The sequence below is a fragment of the Lates calcarifer genome, linkage group LG15, assembly GCF_001640805.2.
Source record: "Lates calcarifer isolate ASB-BC8 linkage group LG15, TLL_Latcal_v3, whole genome shotgun sequence".
In the NCBI taxonomy this organism is placed as follows: Eukaryota; Metazoa; Chordata; class Actinopteri; family Centropomidae; genus Lates; species Lates calcarifer.
In genome coordinates, this window is record NC_066847.1 from 18,180,219 (window position 1) to 18,194,259 (window position 14,041).

The 14,041-nt window shown below is 41.1% G+C and overlaps 2 protein-coding genes and 1 long non-coding RNA gene across 3 annotated transcripts; 1 reads left to right on the top strand and 2 right to left on the bottom strand.

The window, feature by feature from the left end:
- Positions 1-320: 320 nt before the first annotated feature.
- LOC127143345 (uncharacterized) lies at positions 321-7,079 on the bottom strand. Its single transcript, XR_007814673.1, has 2 exons — positions 5,068-7,079; positions 321-1,000 (listed from the first exon to the last, which is right to left on the bottom strand). It is a non-coding gene; the product is annotated as an uncharacterized LOC127143345 (long non-coding RNA).
- Positions 1,218-8,866, top strand: LOC108876311 (amine sulfotransferase). The gene is made up of 7 exons (XM_018665754.2): positions 1,218-1,537; positions 1,861-2,022; positions 2,111-2,328; positions 2,999-3,125; positions 3,221-3,315; positions 3,464-3,644; positions 7,086-8,866. Exons 1-7 carry the CDS (start codon positions 1,234-1,236, stop codon positions 7,208-7,210), a joined length of 1,212 nt encoding a protein of 403 aa, XP_018521270.1. The 5' UTR covers positions 1,218-1,233; the 3' UTR covers positions 7,211-8,866.
- Positions 8,867-9,674: 808 nt separating this feature from the next.
- rwdd1 (RWD domain containing 1) lies at positions 9,675-13,656 on the bottom strand. The gene is made up of 7 exons (XM_018665755.2): positions 13,480-13,656; positions 12,855-12,920; positions 12,555-12,685; positions 11,114-11,257; positions 10,534-10,666; positions 10,377-10,439; positions 9,675-10,004 (listed from the first exon to the last, which is right to left on the bottom strand). The coding sequence occupies exons 1-7, from the start codon at positions 13,550-13,552 to the stop codon at positions 9,892-9,894; spliced, it is 723 nt and encodes a 240-aa protein (XP_018521271.1). The 5' UTR covers positions 13,553-13,656; the 3' UTR covers positions 9,675-9,891.
- Positions 13,657-14,041: the final 385 nt, after the last annotated feature.

Genomic DNA, 14,041 nt, shown 5'->3' on the forward strand with positions numbered 1-14,041 from the left:
CAGTCTGAGCTAAAATAAGTACAAATGGAAAACACTGAATATGTGATTGTATAAGTGATTTACTTCTTTTCCTGTGTCATGCCTAAATCATTACCCAGCAGTCATCTGTTTCAGAGGTCACATGTTGAATCAAGGTCATCTGCGTGTGACTGAGATACGATGAGTGATTTTAAGTTAAATATCGATGAAAGTCCAGCAGGTGGACAGGGTTTCCTCACTGTTTTATAGATAAGTCACTAACACCATAAAGAATTATTACAGTTGTCTAAGAATAAAACATTAACTTTCAGGGGAAAGGTACAGAAGAACTCAGTCACTCAGAAAATATCACATGTTTAATGAGGGTGCTATTCAGGCTGAACATGAGATGTGTCACAACACATCGGATAAACAGTTTCCTGTGAGAGACCCTGCTGGTCAATTCCCTGTTCAAACCTCCATCAGGAAGACAAGCAGGGATGCATCCAATGATTATTTTCATTACTTATTAACTCATAAATATCAGCTTCACTCTTAACCTAGAAAACAGAAAAAAAATCTACTGTCTTCATTGTATTTTTTATTGTTTTATCATGTTTCATTATTGCTAAAGATTGGTATATGCAGAAAAAACAAGTAAGGACTTTGAGTAAAGATAATTTTGCCAGCCTGTTTTTTCTGATTACTTCATTAACTTTGCAGTAAAAAGCCCAGAATAAACAGTTTACTGCTGCACTGAGAACAGCAGCATCATCACAGTGGACTCACTGAAACCACAGCATGTTTGGTGTCTTTTCCTGATAAAAACAAACAAACAAACATACAAACAAACAAACCATGAATTCATTATGATCACTGTTCTGGGAAATATATGATCCTGGGTCATTTGAGCTGGACCAATAGTCACGATGTCTCTGCGTCTCTAGGGTCTTGTTCTCTTTTCACCTGTCTTCTGGCAGTGTGATGTGTGTCACTGGAGTGGTCTTAACATGTCGAAGTTGTGGGTGAACATTTTTCTGCACTGAAACGGAGTGAGAGGTGAAAGATTAGTTTAAGTGAAGTACAAACAAATCTCCTCGCTCGGTGGTCAGGCTCACATGAAGCATTAAACGTGCTGCTGGTGAAACATGGTTTTGTTTTGATGCTGAAGCATTTTGAGTTTTTTTCTGTCTCAGTCTCCTGCGGTTGTTTCAGCAGGGACAGCTGTACTCTGACTTTATCTCATTGTTATCACTTGACACACTGAGCCGCTGAATGAGTGACCGCCTGGGAGTCCCTTCCCTTCCCTCCTTCCTTCCTTCCTCCCTCTGTCAACACCTACTTTGTTGTGGTGCGGTGAGGACGGAAGCTCTGTTTGTACTACGAGCTGTTATTTTTTCTCAGTGCGTATTTACGCGCGGTCGATGCGAATCTCTAGTCATCAGCGAGCGGAAAGAGGTGGGACTTCAGATACGTACTTATAGCAATAATCTGGGTTCATACGAGGTGTTCTTGGTGGCAGGAGTGAGGATCATTATTAAACACTGTTATGCGGCGGACAGAGGAGCGCACACAGCAGGTAGGAAACATTAATTTAAGAACTCCTCTATGATCTCAGAACGTTATGAGTGAATTATACAGTGTGATTTATTCTTTTTATTTAAATTGATCAACTGGTCATTTTCCACTTCTCCACAGTTGGGAAGTTTCTGTTGGTAAATGGTGGTAGATGGACGGATACCAGTGTAAATACTGGAATCTACGTTCAGTTTTCTTCATGAATCTGTTGGACTTCAAATGATACTAATGCTGTTTGACTCATGTAATAAGAAACAGGAAAAGAGCGAAGTAAAGCACAGAGTGAGTTCAGACAACACACCTGTCTTTTCATTTTGCTTTTAGCCGTCATGGATTTAAATGATGCCAAGACACGTAACCACGAACTGGTGCCACACAAAGGCTTCAAACTGATCAACGGGACTCATGATCCAGATGATGTGGACCAGATTTACAACCTGGAGATCCGAGAATCTGATGTGTTTGTCGTCACATACCCCAAATCAGGTGAGAGGGAAATAAAGATGGAAGAGCATAGGGGAGAGGAGAGGAGAGGAGCGGAACACAGGCCTTATCTGTCTGCTCTGTTTGACAGGGACCATCTGGATGCAGCAGATTCTGCTGCTCCTCGAGTCAAAGGGAGATGTGACAGCCTTCAGTAAACTCAACAACTCCTCTAACGGTGATCTCATCCCCTGGATCGAGCTAAACGGTAACAGACAAGCTTTCATCACAGCTCCATCTCCCAGACTGAGGGTCACACATCTGCAGCACCAGTTCATGCCCTCTGCTCTGGGTCAGAAGAAGGGAAAGGTCAGGATTGAAGCCAAGTGTGTTTCACCTACACTTTAAAAACAATCAGTATGACTTTACTGTATAGGTTCTTATATTCAGCATTTATAAACACTATACAAACATAAAAGGAGATGTGTTTATTACAGTATTTGACTCTGAAGACGTATCTGGGTAGGCTAAACAACAGACACACCTGTCTGACCACATCAACACCTCTGAGACTGTCTTTTTACCAAAATAAGACTTTGGAATTAATATGTATTGATGCCAAAACATATACATGAATGCATTGAATCAGCCTTGAGACATTTCCCATACACAAATGCCTCAATTGTGGTGCTGATTCATCCTTTGTTAATATCCACAGTAGTTGTTGCTGTTGTGGATCACAGTGTTGGGCTATCACTGCCACTCTCAGACTACACTGCTTCAGTGACAACAAAAACCCTGTGTTCAGTTTGCTTTGTCCTCCTCATTAACATGGAGAGGACAGTTACAGGCCCCTGAAGGGTCTTGGCATGAACATACTGACACAGACTGATACACTAATAATGTAGAATCTATCTGATGTATTTTGTAATGTTCATGTTACAGCTTTAAAATCCGGCAAGGTAAATCGGAGTCCATAAGTTCACAATAAACAGGATAGAGTCTTGTATTGTTGATACTCAGACTTTGCCTCCTTTAGGTGATCTATGTGGCAAGAAATCCCAAAGATGTCCTCGTGTCTTACTTCCACTTCCACAAGCTGGCAAACATGTTGGAGACGCCAAAGGACTTCAATGACTTCTTTGAGAAATTTATGAGAGGAGATGGTGAGAGCAGTTCTCTCCTGTTGTTCATATCTCATGTCATCTCTCATGATCTGTGTCTGCAGAGTGGTGGTGATGTTGTGTATGAATCATTGCAGTGTTTGGATGCAGCTGGTTTCATCACATTAAGACTTGGTACTCACGAAAGGATGACATGAACATGCTGTTCATCACGTATGAAGAAATGATTCAGGTAGGAGCTCAAATCATTTCAAACTGCATGTTCATACACTGTCAAATCATCTGTTGTAGGTCTGTGTTAGGACGTATCAGTCTGTAAAAAGTGGCTTTAAAATAGATCTTTAGATCGTTGTCATTTTTGCTGCTGTGTTTCTGTTCAGGACCTGGAGTCTGCAGTGAAGAAGATTTCCTTGTTCCTGGGTAAAGAGCTGACTGATGAGCAGCTGGCCAACGTGGTGAAACACAGCACCTTCAACAACATGAGGAAGATCCCTCAGGCCAGCTACGAGCAGGTGCCAGGTGACCTGCTCAACCACCACCAGGGAAGATTCATGAGGAAAGGTAAGAGTGTTTACTGCTTCGCGTGTGTACAGGAACTCAGCCTTTCCCTCGTAACAGTTATACCCCACATTACACTCAACCGCCAACCCAAAGAATTATACAACTATATTAAATAAATATACACTAGTATGATAACCATATACTAAAATTAAATCCTAACACAATAAAAACAAGAGCCTTCAGCTTTGGAAACCTTTGAACTGATGACAGAGGTAAACACCCTCATACAGTATGTAGAAATAACAGATGGATCCAAGGGTTTTACGGGCAGACTGGACACTAATTTTAAATTTGATATTGATCCTACTTTTTAATACAGCCACTTAGAGCTACACACATGGGCTTTAAATCTGCAGTAACTTTGAGGGCAGCAGAAACAAACTGTTCATCTTTTAAGTGAAGATATGGCAAATTTGTCAGCAAATGGGAGCCTGTTCACACGTCCAGCAGACACAGAGCAACATGATCATTCACAGAGAGTGAATGCTCCACTATGTTCACCGGCTGCTCTCTGACTGTGTGTGTCTGCTGTTTGCTGCTGAGCAGGCAGAAGACAGAGGCTTTATCAGAGTTTTTTCTGTGAAAACAGCTGCTGCTGGAAGTCAGGTTGATGTGAGCTGTGAGAGTGAACCACAACAGTTAAGTTGCCGAAACAAAAAGCTGATAAACACTAAAAAGCTCTGCTGAGCTGGTGAATTCTCTGTGGGTTCATCACTACAAGCGATACCTTTCACATATAAGTAGTTGAGTGATTCATCGTTGATACAACAGTCCTAATCTGCTTCAAGGTTAGAGAGGGTTTGGGTACACATGGGAACCCAAAGCAGTCCATCAGACTCCTGCGGGAGTCTCAGTGTCCGTTTTTATTTCAGACTTAGACTTTGTTAGATCGCCAGATGTACCCCGGTACGGGAGGTCTGGACCAGCTCTCTGTTTAAAGGGTCCGAACCCACAGCTGTAGTATTTACACCCAACCTACAGTTTCTGCGGCTTGATAAGCTGGTGGCGAGGAGATTCGCCTAGCTACTAACTGTCTACTTCCAGATGCCTACCCTACAGAGTAGCCCTGTGGGTCGGATATGATCACCAGTCACACCTGTTCACGACAGCTCTCCTCTTAAAGATCTTTGCACTTGGTATGGTGCTAGGAAATTATTTAGTGGCCCTGTAAGCCCCAAGGGTCTGTTAATCAGTGAGGCTGAAATAACCTTTAAGAACCTTATGATACATTACACACTCTGACCTAGTATTTTACCTTTCTGAGAGGAACAGAACAACTGTCCACGACTTGTCCTTAGATACAGTTTATGAATTTTATTGAATATTATTCCGGCAAGGGCAAAGCATACAGCATAATCATATAAAAAGTCAAAATTGTATAATTAATATGTCAATTAATTTAGTTCTGGAATGATTAACTCACTGATCCCTGAATTAATGCTGAAGCTGGTCACTGAGATGGGTGCATATTTTGGTGAGAGAGCTGGAGGGATTGGCAGCTTGGCCTTAGCTGACCTTTCCTCTTTTCAGGCCGGTCCTGAGAGGGGTGAGTCCCCTGACTCCGTACAGAGCCCCGGAGGACCTCGCCCAACTCACAGTTCCTTTTTCTGGGCCTGGCGAACTTGTTAAATCGTCAGAGAACAATTCCTTCACTGCAGTGGGGAAATTAATAATCCTTTGTGAAACTCCTCTTGCCTTGGGTCTTCTTGACAGCAAATAATCTCCCAGATTCCTTCGTTCGAATTGAAGAAAAGTTCGCTGATTCCAGCTCTCTTGACGACGGCCGAGGAGGGGTCTTCCTTAGGTGATGATCCACCGATGGTCAACGAAGAGTCTGAATAAATTGTCTGGTATCTCACCTTTTATCTGGTCTTGGCCAACTCTCCAACCCTCCCCCTCTGACTTCCTTTACCAAACCATTTTTGACAATGCCAGCTCCGGCAACCCTGTCGCAATCTCTCAGATCCGGTGCTGTCCGTTATGTCGCAATCCTTTCTGGCTTCAAGTCTTTACCAATAGTGATCGCACCCATCCTACATACCACTTCCTTCAATCATTCTTATTCTTAGTTACCATTATCATAATTAATCATCATATTCAACAATACCATTAGTACAATCATTCTTCATCGTTCACTCTTTGCATTATTATCACTGTTTAAATCACAAATCATGGTTTTCATACCCTCATACCATTCCTCACAATGCTTTACCAACTTCTCTTTTTGCTAAGACCAAACAGGCCATCTGATGCTTTCCAGTCATGTCACAATCCTGTCATTGCTTAATCACAATTTCATATGATTTCCCATTCATTTCATTCAATACATTGATTACAACGCTTCACATTATATTGATTAATATTTTTAAAGGATTAGTCAAAACTGTGTATCTTACTACCATGGGGAGAATCTAGCATTAGATCCTTTCTTTTGGCGTCGGGAGTGGGTAGATCTCAACCTTTCTTGACAACTTAGACTTAGACTTAGACGGACTTTATTGATCCCTTTGGGATGACTCCCTCGGGGAAATTACATTTCCAGCAGCAAATACAGACAGAAAACAACACATCACACAGGGCAGTACAACAACAGTTTGTGAGCGAAAGACAGGGCAGCATGCAGGACAGTTAGCAAACGACACAGAATATAAATAGAATAGCAAAGAATATAAATAGAATAGAATTAAAAGTGAATGGACTCTGTATGGCATTGTCATAAATAAATATAAATATGCCGAACTGTATATTACTTGAGTGTCCAGGTGGGTTATTGCGCTTTAAGGGGGGCTACCACTCCCTTCTGTGCTCCATACCCTACCCTATCTCCTCCTCCCAAGTGAGGAGTTGTAGAGCGTGATGGCATGGTGGACAAAGGAGTTCTTCAGTCTGTTGGTCCTACACTTGGGCAGGAGCAGTCTCTCGCTGAACAGGCTCCTCTGGTTGCTGATGACGGTGTGCAGAGGGTGGCTGGCATTGTCCATAATATCCAGCAGTTTGTCCAGTGTCCTCATCTCTGCCACCGTCACCAGAGAGTCCAGCTTCATGCCGACCACAGAGCCTTTTTGCAGATCCCCTTCCCTCCAGTTTTGAAAATTCACTTCATGTGCATACAGACATGTTCCACCTGCATGCTGTTATTGTGTGAGGGGAAATTTGGTACCGTCCTCCATTCAGCAAGTGTTTTGATAACATGTTAATTAGTGTTTGGACAGTGACATGGTTGTTATTGTGTTAGCTCTGTCATAAGTGGTTTGTATCCTCACTGTATACAAGCACTTACTGACAACACAGGGACTACAGTACACTGTATGGAACTGTGTCAACTAACTCAAACACACTGCATAAAACTAAAGTACTGAATATCCAGACTAATGACCCATGGCAGAGTGAGGGTGGATGACTACAACCTTTTCCTTCTCCCTCCATGTACTGTGAACATAGGCACCATCGGTGACTGGAAGAATCACTTTACTGTGGCTCAGAACGAGAGGTTTGATGAGGTCTTCTACAGAGAGATGAAGGACTTTCCTCTGTCTTTTATCTGGGACATCAGAGACATTGAATGATCAGTTGTTGCTTTTATGACAACATTAAGAAGATGACAATCACAGCTGGAGCATGGTGAACTCTTTGCTATACCTTCTACCATACTAGTATCTTTATATACTTTAGCCTATGAGGCAACATTTCACTAAAGCACATCAGTTTTTTCCTTCCCTCCAGGCAGCCATCAGTTTCCATTCATTTTGGAACTTTAAAAATCTATGCAAATCTGTGTTGTGATCAGAATATGTTGTATTTTTGACATCAGAAGAATTAATTTTGTTACGGTCATACAGTATGTATGTTGTGATCTCAGTGCAGCAAGCCTTGTTTTGTGGTGTATGGACCCACTGTTACACATCTGCAGAGAATCTACAGCCTGCTGAGTCAGGTAATCCCTCACAGGGAACATGTCTGTTTAATTGTTGTCGCTTCATTGTTGTGTCTTGGTAATGCAGCGCTGACTCTTCACGCCAATCCTTACTTGACAGTACTAAAAGCAAGCTGTCTGTTCACTGTACTGGATTATATCAAGCAGTTTTAAAGTCTGTGGTGAAAAGAGAGGCCTAGTAAACCTCATCTGAGTTCAAACATGGTATGTTCTATGGGATGACTTCTGTGGCTGCTAAATATACTGTATGGGTCTAAGCTGATGGTCATATAGATCAGAGTGACAACATGTCATCTAAGTCTGTACAAGGGATCACTAACCTGCAGTCCAACTCCAGTCAGGAAACTGATGACTTAAGACTTGACAAAATCATAAAGACCAGCAACTAAACTTTGATTTCAACACCAGTGACTCGTGTCTTAACTTAGACTTCAGCCTTTCCTGGAAAGACATGATATCCTCTGTGTACCTGAAGATTCAAACTCTTTGTTTTCCTGACAACAGGTACAGTTTTAATCAGCTTAGTTTTAGCCAACCATGTTGCAGAACAGGAGGTAAGAGTGTTTGACAGTGCAAAGCTGCAGACAGATGATACCTCAGATTATGACATTCAGATGTAAAGACTCATCAACTAAAACAGACTGCAACACATGATGGTAACTATGTCACAGCAGTAACACACACACACAATCAGGTTGATTTTAAATGTTATGAAGTTTTTATACTGTAAATACAATTTACTGTACTGTTAACCTGTTGAAATCACTGACGTTTGACTTCACAGCCATGACTTGGAACTTTGTCCCACCTCTGCTACAAACAGCGTGTTAATTTAGTCCTAGGACACAGTTATTACCTCTGTATATTTATGTGTATGGAACAATAGTAATGATGCTTTAATATTTTTTATGTAGGATACATTAAACTCTACAAATCCATCTGAACCATGTTGTTGTGTAACAGTATGAAATGAGAATGATGATGTGTTTTTCCTGTAACTGATGTTACCATGTGATGATAAAGGCTGGCTGTGGAGAGACAATACAGCGGAACACTGAAGTTAACCAATGATGCTTGGTCAGTTTTAGAGTTTTGAGTTGGAGTTTTAGTTCTGTTCTGTTTAGTTCTGTTCAGTAATCACATATTAGCAGATTTAAATGACATGTTTTTCATATTATACTGTATTGTATTCACTTCTTATTTGACTCTTTGTGTTAAGACAGTCAACACTGATGCATTGTAAATTTCCCCATTGTGGGACTAATAAAGGATTATCTTATCTTGACAAGTTTGTCCAACTTTGCTCCTTGCTCCCTGTCAGAAACCCTGTACAGCTGTTTCAGACACATCAGTAGTGGCATCATCTACTGTTGACTGGTACACTGATAACTAGCTTTTCCAGTTTATTTTTAGAAAAACATACAAATAGGGAGTGATTTGAACACACAATCTGGATCAGGAGCTGCTGCTGTGGGCCTGTACAGCCTGTTGACACATTGTGTATGTAATGTAATTATAGGTTACTGAAATAACAAATTTAGAAATCACATACGAGCATTGACATTTGTAGCCAAGTATTAATCAGGTAATTATATGTGAATGCTGTGTTTTTCAGTGTGGGTTCTGCTTGCACAGAGTTAGTGTCTACTTTGCAGATTAAATTTTGATATATAAGTCATAGGATTCATTTGTAAAATGTGATGTGAATGGTTATAAAATATAATTAATTTAAGTAACCTAACAATATATCAAATTGTTTTAACAACTTCCCCCTAAAAATGCTGTTTACATCAGTAATAAAACTACAATATAAAACTCTGAAACAAACCAGTCTCCGTTAGGAGTGCTTTTAATCTTGACAGATGAATGTACATTTTGATGTCAATGCTTCTTTACTTTTACCTAAATACGAGTTCCAACGTGGTAATCTTACTGGTAATGCCAACTTAGTGTATTTATATACTGGGGTATATTTACAGTTGAGCAGAGCATCTGAACACTTCTTTCATTCCCTGCCTATATTTGATATTTATATGTGTTATATGTTAACTGTTACTGGGATGTCCTGTTAGTAAAACAGTACCAGAGCCAAGTCAGACAATTATCTGGTAAATTTAATTGTTCAGGTATACACCCATGAGTGTCCATTTCTATAAGTATATGATGAAAACTTCCTCTCCAACTGTTCTAAGAGTCTTTACAAAATAACTGCAGCTGTTGGACCTTGCTAATGTGTCGGGCCAGAGGACCATATCCCAGAGAGGAGTGGTATGATCCTGTCAGTCCTCAGCAGTCCTCCGTCCTGCTCCTGTTTTAGTCCTCATCACTGCCCATCTCTAAAGGGTCAAAGTCTGGGTCATCGTCATCCAAGTCCAAATCCTCAATGTCCTGGAACAGTGATTCATCCACTTCAACATTGTTTCCAGCTGCAGAAGAAGAAAGCAGCTGTGTGTTAGAATCAGACTAGAGCGAAAAAACAGTCCTTTGGTTGTGATATTCTCCCCACATCTCCCAGTTTTCTCCCACTGATATCTAAACACTTTCTACAATTTCTTCAAAAACAGTGCCTCATGACAACAGACATCAGTGACACTTTGATCTGAAAACTCTCTCAGATCTGTGCTCACACCGTACAGACCACAGGACTGGAGTATATTTCAGTTATAGAATTAAACATGTTGATGTTTTTGTCCTGAATTAAAAGGGGGATATATTATTTTCTACAAAAAGTATCAAAAACTAGCTTTAAGAACAACATTAAACAGGTTTAAACTGTCACACTCAGAAACACTCATTACCGTCTTCAAGGAACTGAATGTCTGATGTGTCCAGGTTGTGGTCTCTCTCAAACAGCTGTTTACCTAGTGAGGAGAGGAGTATATTTTGTTATATTTGTTCATATATTTATGTGATCAGCTTGATAGAACAGTGTTTATGGAAGAGCATCATGTTTACCAGTGAGTTTAGGTTTTCCTGCCTGCTCCTCCTCCTTCTGTTTTTTCCTCCTCAGCTCAGCCACCTCCAGCTCAAACTTGGCTTTCCACGCCAGGAAGTTCTCAATGGTTACCACTGTGCCCTGGAACGCTACCTGTCAATCACACACATCATTACATACTGTAGTAATGAGAGGCCTTATTGACCACATCCCTTCCTTAACCTAACTCTGACTTTCTAATTCAGCCTTTAACCTAAACAAAGCTGGAGAGAAGAGTGGAGCAGTATGTTCAATCAAAATTCAGTTCAGGGCTCGCAGGAAACCCAGCTTTAATAAATATCGACCTTTATACCATGGCCACAGAAAATTCTGGATTCTGATTGGTTGGAAGGTTGTTTAACATTTGGTAAACAGAGTGCAGCACAGTGTAACAGTCAATCACTGTTTTTGATAGAAATTATATTTCTACATAGCAAATAATTTACTAGTAGGTGTATTAGAGTAATAGAAAACCAAGCTGCCTGTGCATGTATGGATACTGATGTCACAGTATGGAAATAAGGTATGTGTGTGTAAACTGCATAGTTTTCCTGTTCCTACCTTCTCTGCTTCCTCTGCCTCTCTCTCTTTCCGCCGCTTCTCCTCTTCTCGTCTGTTTTTCATCACATCCACAATTTCATTGAGTTTCTCCTGAACAGCTGTCACCAGGGTGAAAATCATCACCATGCCCAGGTTTTCTTCTGCCTGCAGAGTGACCACATATACACATTGTTTATACCAATTACAGTGGTACATTGTCTCAGATCAGCAGATACTCTAAACTGATGTATGGATCCATGTTATCATCAGATAGCAGCTAGTTACTGTTCAACATCAAGTGTTATTCTACCATGAGCCTCCAGAACAGCTTCAGTGTTCCATCGAATCCCCAAGTCTTTGAACTGTACTGGAGGGATGAACACTGTTTTTCTGAAAGATATTCCCTTATTTGAGGATGGTAGTGGAGAGCTCTGTCTAACACACTCGTCCAAAATCTTATAAGGTGTTCAACTGGGTTGAGGTCAGCTAACTGAAGGCCAAGGCATATGATTCACATCATTTTCAAACCATTCAGTGACCCCCCCTATGGGTGGGGGCACTATCATTTTGGAAGAGACAATGTTTCATCATATGGTGAACTACTTTGTATTGATGTACAGTGACCCTTCACTCTAAATGGACAAGTGGACCCAAACCATGCCAGGAAAATGTAAATGTTAATTGTTCCATACAGTGTACCTGTGTACCTTCCAGTGTGGAAGCTTCTGCATTTGTTATGTTTCTCCATGTCTGTGTTTGACTGACAGCAGCTGGCAGACTGAGCCCCAGCAGAGACAAAGTAAGAGTAAGAGTATGTTGTTAGCAGTGGTGCTGAGGACCACACCAGCATCTGACAGACTGAGGTGACATTTTCTGCTTAATGCACAGCAGCTGGGCAGCTCATTAGCTATTCATCTGCAGGGTGACACATGGTGTTCATGTTTGTACGACTTTAGCATGAAAGCTAATGTAGTTTGTTGATCGGTGCCTTGTTGTATAGCAGCTGCTGTCTGGCTCAGTCTGACTGTCTGCTCTGCCTATGGTACAACACTGACCTCACTGCTTTATGCAAATATGGCTTAAGATGAGGTGATTTGATTGGATGGATGGAAATAAGTTCTCAACATTAAGGGAAAACTAACAGTATTCCACCAAACTAATGTAAAGATAACTAATGAAGCAAAAACGACTTGATATTTCTCCCTTTTGGTTTCTGATTTTTACTCAAAGGAGAAGACAGGACGAGTAATTTACAGAGCCGACATGAGTCCTGTAGAAACATGATATTTAAAGTTTATTTTTTGGCAGATACAATATAACAATATCTGCTAAAAACATCCAATATATCAAACTGGACAAACTGTAGACATATTACAGATTCACAGACAGGTACCAGATACTGGATATTGGATATGGACCAAGAACCAATATAGATGATGATGCTCAGTTCAGATGGACAGACCTGTTGCTGCAGTAAGGTGAGGATGTCCTCCATGTCACTGTCCTCTAGGTTCTCCTGTGAGTGGATCTCCCACAGTGGAGGCTCATCTGGGTATTTCTCTACATATGTGAACTTGAGCGTTGTTTCCACAGCTGCAACAAGAAAACAGACCACTCACATTATCACAAACTTCACAAACACAATTCACAAACTCTGCTCAGACTTTACCATTATGGCCATCACTGACAAATTTCATTATGAACAAAGTGCAATTTCATAGCAGTCTGTTTTAGTGCCATGTACATATGTCAGTATACTCACTTTCACCGTTTTCTCCTGCATCTGATGTCACAGTGATGGTGAAGCTGGTGGGCTCATCTGAAAGCACTGCAAACACACGGGAGTCAGTAATATCATTCAACACGGTATTATTTGATGAATGGGTTTGTCATAATCCGCCATACACCAGTTAGTACATCTGACAGCCTAGAGCTGCCTCGTTACATCAGGCATAATACTGGAAAGACTGTCATTAAGGAACCTGTAGGACAATAACAGCCTTTTATGTCTCTTTATGTTTGATAAACCCACCCTCTGACCAGTGCAGCTGCAGCAGAATGACGCCTACAGTTAAGCCTATTAATCCCACACATTCAACGTTCAACGTGTAACGCTTAATTTGCGTTATAAACCTGTTCATGTTACATGGTTTTCCTCAAATATAGGAATAATTTGACCTACTCTGAACGGAGTTTGGTGCACTTCTCTGTCCATAGAAGTCACTACTACATGTCTGACATTTAATCTGTGGCAGTGTCTGTCAGAGGAAACACTTTTCTCCATTTCTCAGTAAACACCAGTCAGCTAACTGCCGTCTACATGCTAACCTGCTACCCTGTGAGCTAGCTGCCTGCCACTTTCCTGTCTACACTGATGAAACTCAAACCTGTGAAAGAGTCTGGGTAGATGGACTCTATAGCCTCAAGTTCATTCCTCTGCTCTTCAGCGTAGTCTGTCATTTTCGTGTGGCTGCAGGTTATCTGGAAGTTGGAAAGACCATCCCCGCTCTGCTCCAGCTAACACACACGGTACTGCGTGTTACACAGGTGATCGATGAGATCGTCATTCTGACTTTTTGGTTTGACACCGGTGTCCTTATCTGTGTGTGCCTACATATTGATTGGGGGGACGGGGTACTGCGGTTTGAACAGCTGGGGTCTACAGCTTTTGGTATACACATATATACGTATATATACGTATATATTCCTCCTTTATTCAGTACCTCAGCACTAGCTCCAGTGTTCTGATATCTATTACTTGGGTCTGCGTGATGTTTTCACAGCAACTTTATTGAACAATTCAAGAACAATTTACAAGAGGGCAATAGTGGCACCAAGCGGCAATGGGAGGGAATAGAGGAGATAGAAGACTATCCGAAGGTCTTCATGTCTTTCCGAAGAGTAAATGTAGAGGTTCAATAAATGTTTCAGGTCTCAGTTCACGGAGAG

Coding starts and splice junctions, on each gene's coding strand:
- LOC108876311 (XM_018665754.2), top strand. CDS start 1,234: ATGAGTGACCGCCTGGGAGTCCCTTCCCTTCCCTCCTTCCTTCCTTCC. Junction 3,126..3,220: donor GAAATTTATGAGAGGAGATG/GTGAGAGCAGTT, acceptor GAATCATTGCAG/TGTTTGGATGCAGCTGGTTT. Junction 3,645..7,085: donor GGGAAGATTCATGAGGAAAG/GTAAGAGTGTTT, acceptor CTGTGAACATAG/GCACCATCGGTGACTGGAAG.
- rwdd1 (XM_018665755.2), bottom strand. CDS start 13,552: ATGACAGACTACGCTGAAGAGCAGAGGAATGAACTTGAGGCTATAGAG. Junction 11,258..12,554: donor TCACCTTACTGCAGCAACAG/GTCTGTCCATCT, acceptor GTCACTCTGCAG/GCAGAAGAAAACCTGGGCAT. Junction 10,667..11,113: donor AGGCAGAGGAAGCAGAGAAG/GTAGGAACAGGA, acceptor TGTGATTGACAG/GTAGCGTTCCAGGGCACAGT.